The 6,261-nt window shown below is 31.8% G+C and overlaps 2 protein-coding genes across 3 annotated transcripts in view; one reads left to right on the top strand and one right to left on the bottom strand.

Annotated features, from left to right (window-relative positions):
* Positions 1-1,932: 1,932 nt before the first annotated feature.
* On the bottom strand, positions 1,933-3,357 carry LOC107436996 (pseudouridylate synthase RPUSD2). The gene has a single exon (XM_016048858.5). It carries the CDS (start codon positions 3,355-3,357, stop codon positions 1,981-1,983), a length of 1,377 nt encoding a protein of 458 aa, XP_015904344.3. The 3' UTR covers positions 1,933-1,980.
* A 127-nt stretch (positions 3,358-3,484) lies between these two features.
* LOC107436995 (myelin expression factor 2) overlaps positions 3,485-6,261 on the top strand; it is a 46,802-nt gene continuing 44,025 nt past the window's right edge. Inside the window, exon 1 of one of the 2 annotated variants that reach the window (XM_087152340.1) lies at positions 3,485-3,616. In XM_087152340.1, coding sequence (XP_087008466.1) covers positions 3,600-3,616 — 17 coding nt within the window. In that variant the 5' untranslated portion in view covers positions 3,485-3,599. Of the gene's footprint in view, positions 3,617-3,645; positions 3,974-6,261 lie in introns of those variants that run through there. The other variant, XM_071187147.2, reaches the window with a different exon arrangement.

Raw genomic sequence — 6,261 nt, 5'->3', positions numbered from 1 at the left:
TGACCAATGCAAGTTGATACTGATATACATTATTTTTTTCTGTCAAAAAACTGTCTTTTTTATAACCGAAATCGAAGGTTATAAAAATTTGAGCTTACATATTTTCTTCTGTTCCATATAAGGGCATCTTCTTTTTTTCTTTCTAGATTATCATTAATGAGCTTCTTATTTTGGATTCAGCTTATATTGTGTTTTTAAGAAAACAGACACAACTTGAATAGCATGTTTTTAAAATAATGGACACAGCAAAAAATGTGTTCTACTTAAATTTAACAACTAAAGGAGGAATTTCGTACTTGTTTAAACATTAAGCATAATTATTAGGAGGCTAAGTCCTGGACTTCAGGGTATATTATAGATATTACTCTTCATATTTAGACAACTAAAAAATAAAGTGGTTTGTGAAAATCTAAATTTGTACAATATCAATTTAATACCTCAATTATTAATTTATAGCATCCGTATCAACTTTATAGAAACAAATGCTAACATGTAATATCTTAGCAATAAGACTCGTTTTAAAAAAAATGTGCCAAGTGATTTAGGCAAATGGACATCAAATTACGAATTTATTTGGATCTATGAATATTTTTTTCAAAAAAGAACAATTTTAATGAGAAGTTTGAAAAAAATAGAATCAAATGCTATGTTTATTTTCTAAAACATGCATTTTGAGCTGTGTCCATTTTCTTAAGTAATTGTTATGAATAAAAAAACTCTTTAACATTATGCAGACTTGTTAAATTTTTTAACGTAATACAGTGAGGCTTTTGATTTTTGCAAATTTGGCTGATTTTTAATGATTCATACTAGTCTCATGCACGTTATAATAATAACGAGCATCATAACCTTAATTTTAACAAGTATATTAGAAGCATTACCCACATGCTATTTTTAAGATTTGTTGGTAGTAGAATGAGAATTATCCATGGGAGAAGGAAACTGTTGGGAATTTTTCCGTATTGTGATCTGCCACGCCAACTCCAATCGCCAAGGGGCCAAATTGATTTTAAATGGGAAAATTTTTAAAAAAATGTTGAGCTATACCTTTTGAGTTGGTCCCTCTCTGTGGTGTTATTATTTTTTTAATTTCTCGAAGCCTGCTGCCCGGAAGTTGTCAAGACTTGGATACTTCCGGCGATTATTCTGACACAGATTACCATACGGAAATCTCCCCCTAACTCTTTCTCATCTAATATAAATGATAAGTAAAATAAGAATAATTGTAATTAAGTGTTAGATGGGCCGGGATAGCCTGGTCAGTAGGGCGCTGGGCCCATGTCCAAGAGTTCGATCCCTGCCAGCTGAAGCCTCCCTGTGTAGTAATGGTGACTGGTGCACGTTAAATCCGTTGAGTCGCAAAGTCCTCCATGTTCCCATAACAAATCAATACCTCATGGTGTTCTGGATTGGCTCAAAATTACAAGGCTACGGAGTTGTTTATTAGTAGTCATAAACCCAAAAATTGGGTTTACGACTGTTCAATGACGAATATATAAATAAATAAAAAATTAAGCATTTGATAATTAAGTATAAACAACCCGTGGTAGCCCAAGAAATAGAGCGTTTGCCTCCAATGAGGTGAACTGGGGATCGAATCTGAGTGATGGCTAGTCGATACAAATTCCGCACTGATCACAGTGCTAAAGAAAAATATCCTCAATGGGTATTGTTGTCAGGCTAGTAGTGAGAGGTTTTCCTCTCCCTGTAATGCAAATGCGGGTTAGTTAATCAAAAAGTCTTTCACTTAGGCAAATTTGTCCCAATATTTGATTTGGGAGTTCCTTTGTTTACTCGATTGGGTTCAAAATTACAAGGTTACGGAGTCGAACATCAGTAGGGGCAAACCCAAAATTGGGACGGCTGTTCAGCGACAGATATAAAATAAAATTAAGTGTAAACATGTAGAAAAAAAAATTAAGTAGACAACAGTAATCAACAAATAGGTTTTATTATTTGCTCAAACATATTTTTTTTTCACTAGGAAATAATCTTAGAATCATCCCAATCCTCCTGTGCCCAAGCAGGCAATTCTGTGCTGAATCCCCATCCATCTCCAGAATATTTCAAAGCATGAAGAAACAATATTAAATCTTTCGGCTCAGGATCCATATACTTCTGGTGGCATAGATCGCAGGTTTCCTCTTTAGTGAACTTTTCAAGTTTCATTTTGTACTCATCTCTCAACTGTTCATAACCCTCTGCTTTCAGATAATGATCTAAAGCGGATAAGGCAATTTTATTTTCAGCGCCATCAACAAGATTTTCACTTCCATTCGCGCCATTTTCAGACTTTACTTCTAAAGGCAGATTATCATCTAACAACCACTTTTGCAAGTTGTGAGTTTTTAATAAATCTTCTAGTAATTTTTCCTTTGTTTTTCCAATACACCCTCCCTTGCCTTTATCAGGCCCAAACACACTTTCATGATTATAAATTGGATCATTAATAATTGGATGTCCTAAGTATTGTAAATGAACACGAATCTGGTGCATACGTCCGGTCAGAGGTTTACATCGAACTACACTGGTTTTTCCATTATAACTCATGCGTTCAAAAACGGTTTCAGATTCTTTGCCAGTTGAACTAGCAATACATATCCCCATCTTAGGCGAAATTACCTCAATGGGCTCTTTGCAAGTTATTTCACCATCAGGAAATTTCCCCTCTACTCGACATACATATTCCTTGTTTACTTTTCTTTCTCTTATTTGCTCATTGATTTCTTGAGACCGCCTGATAGTTTTTGCAAAGACTAATATACCCGAGGTTAAGCGATCAAGACGATGGACAGAATACAATTCACCCAAGTTATGCTCTTTTGCCAAAATGAATAATAAGCAGTTGTGACGATATCGACCACATGGGTGAACAGGTACTGATGGAGGTTTATCGATTACTACAAATTCATTACTCGAATGGATTATTCTAATTGGAGCTGCAGCAACAGGTGTTTCATGTCTATGGGCTCTGTTTGTGACTTTATCGTTTTCTTTAAATACATAGTCAGCACTTATACTTTTATCGTTAATTTTTATATTGCCGGATCTGATATTTTTTTCATATTCCTCTTTAGAATGAGCACGGAATTCGTCACTAAAAACATCTATGAGACGTTTTCCAACCCAACGTCCTTTGCAATGCGTTGTGTAAGTGAAATAATAAGGATAGACCTTTCTTAGATAATTATCGAAATAATAATCGGTTTCTTCAGTCGACGGTTTATTAATTCCGCGACGTATATCCTTAGTACATATCTTTTTACTTTTCTGCTCAAATTGATCTGTTTTCCTTTTCTTCGATTTTTCAATATCTTCATCGTTCGTTTTTGGAGTAGTCGAAATTTCTGAATTCATAGTTTACTTTAAAATTCAATGTTTCAAGTCAATAACTGCTAATAAGATTCAACGTTGTTTGTTTACTATTCGTTGTCGATGACAATTCGTCATTGCTCCCAGTGAACGAGTTTATTCAGTTTTAAACCGAAATGTTTAGTTGAAAGAATTATGGCAAAACACCTATGTTGGGAATATGCAAATTCCACTGAATCTATATAAACAATTTATTTGGCTGAAAAAGTTTAGACTTTGTGAAAAGAATGGAAATCAAAAGAGAGTAAGCTTCAATTTTTTTTATCTCACTGTTTACTAATTTTTTTTTATCTCACTTTAAGTAATGTGTTAGCTCAAAATTGAGGGTTGTACCTTGATGTTAATTCATTTAAAATATTTTATCATTTGATTATTGTGTGCTAAAATTGTAAATTTCTTAAATAAATTTTTTTTGTGTAAGGATTGAAAAGCGATGGCAATATCATAATCATCATAATAATAATACGACGCCATCTTTAAGATTGCCGGTAGTATTGAAGTGTAATAAAAATTAGAATTATAAATCATTGTGATATTTTACTTTCATTATGAATGACGGAAGATTTGACAGGGTTAAGGACGAGTTCAGATCTAGATCCAGGTATTTATTATGATCAAAATTATGAATAGAAATTTCCACGAAAGGGATTGTTTTGAGTCATTTTCTGAACATCAACAAATAATTGACACATATGTTTCTATTTTGAATGCATTTTGTTCTGTGTACAATATTCTTAATTATTCTAGTTTTAAATTGCTCTTAAGATGTGCTTCTTATCGCTTGCCTTGGAAATTTCGTAAATAATTTTATAAAAGAAACGTTACGTAAAAGTTAACAATCATAGATTTGACATTTAACTGAAATTTAAAAAGTCTTCAGTTTTTTACGTGTGCTTGTTTCTAACAGATTTAAACATTCTCATGGCACAAAATCCGTGAGATACATTTTTGTTATCTCAAAAACTTCTAAAGATCTATATATGAAAAAAAGTATGTTCATATTATAAAAAGGTAAAAAGTCTGAATTTCTATTCTAGTAATTCAAAATAAGTTTTATTATGATTGAAATATTATTTTTTTTTACTCCAATATGTCAAATATCTCTCAGTTCAATTCCATGCAAATTGAAACCAGTATTGAAATTTTAAAGTTTAAGCAATATCCTTGTATTTGGTATCATTTTAAGGAAAATTTCTTTCAATATGTAAATTTGGAAGTTATTTTTAGCTGTTATGCATGATTATAAATTCGGGTTAGTTCTACCAAAAAAGTACTCCACAGAGGGAAACTTCACCCAATAATTGATCCTGGAGTTCTTTGTCTTCTGGATTGATGGTTATTCAGTGTCTGGTTATTTTTCAAGTCTACAGTTTAGTTAAGTAGAATGTATTTTAAAAACAGTCTGACGTTTATATTTTCTGCAATACATTTTAAAATGGCAAGAGGGGTGATTCCACAGTATTGTGTACGTTGCGGACATGACGTTTTCAAAGTTCGATACTTCATATTTCAACAAATATTTAAGATAGAAGAGTGAATTTTTTTTAAAAGAGCTTTATATATTGTTCTTTCTTAAATAAAGAAGATTTTTGGATAAAATTTAAATAAAACTATTTTAATAAAAAAAATTGAAGTGTTGACGCAGAAAAACCTTATTTTTCACTAGTTTTCAATATATACCTCAACTTCTCTGAATTTTACAAAATAAACACATTTGGTATGAAAAGGTTAAAATATATGTAGATATTAAGGAAATTAAAATTTTTTTTCTCCAGAATTTAACATGATTTAATGAAAATGTACATAATTTAAAATAATGTAAGTGGTGCGGACATGACGTTGCAGACATGACAAAAAGTTTACATCTCTATTTATTAGTTATAATTACTGTTATTTGAAATTTATGCATATTATTTTGCATATATACAGCTTAAATATTTATTAAGTAAAAATTTTACATATTTTATTTAATTTTTATTAACAATTAAATAAATAAATTTATTACAGACAAATTGCAATGCAATTCTACTTTATAATTTATTGATTATATTTTTGACATGCAATGCAACCTTAGAATCATATAAAAAATAGCGTGCAGATGGATCAGGTGCTGGGTCACCTGGTAAAGAAGATAAATATGTATCAATTGAAATGGTTTCAAACATTGGTTCCTCCAAATACTTAAATTTATTAGTTGCTACAGGCTTGAAATGGTGTTTTAGTGTCATAGTGTGTTTATCAATTGAAATAACTTGGCCAGGCCACCAGTTATCGTCAAACAGTACGGCAATCCACTGCCCTTCTTCTAATTCATTTTCTGTTTCTGATGTGGTAGCTAACTGAAGTGATGATGATGGAATCGTTGATTTTGATTCTGGAAATAATGTTGCCTGGTACATAGTTTGTGCACTTGAAAAAGGAGAATTTATAGAATATTCTACTGAGTTGGATGATATAGGGCGAATGAAATGCAAACCTCTTGTATTTGCTATTGATTTGCGTTGACTGAAACGGTCTGTAAGCATCATTGCCTTACGATCAACAAGTTCTTTGCTTATAAAAATTAGTTTGATTTTACCATCCATAATTCTAGAAGCAACCTCGTAAAAGCACTTTGCATCAACAACAACTTCTTTACCTTATAGTACTGCTCGCCAGACCTTATTCTTAACATATCCCCCTACGCCATCTACAGCACCTTCTCCATGTGCCGTTTCAAAAAACGACCAATCTGCTTCTATTTTAACATCTTTGTGACAAACTTAATTGGAAAACATGAATCTGTTTTTGAATTGGCTTGCAGCCCAATCAGACCAATAGTGCACTTTTTTTTTATCATACCACTTTTAATTTCTTTTAAATGGGCCACAATTTCTTCATTGAAAATTT

The sequence above is a fragment of the Parasteatoda tepidariorum genome, chromosome 9 (assembly GCF_982258835.1).
Source record: "Parasteatoda tepidariorum strain Cologne lab strain chromosome 9, Ptep-v5.0, whole genome shotgun sequence".
Taxonomy (NCBI): Eukaryota; Metazoa; Arthropoda; class Arachnida; order Araneae; family Theridiidae; genus Parasteatoda; species Parasteatoda tepidariorum.
Note: the sequence above shows the minus strand (reverse complement) of the source record. Positions and strands in the feature narration are given on the sequence as shown.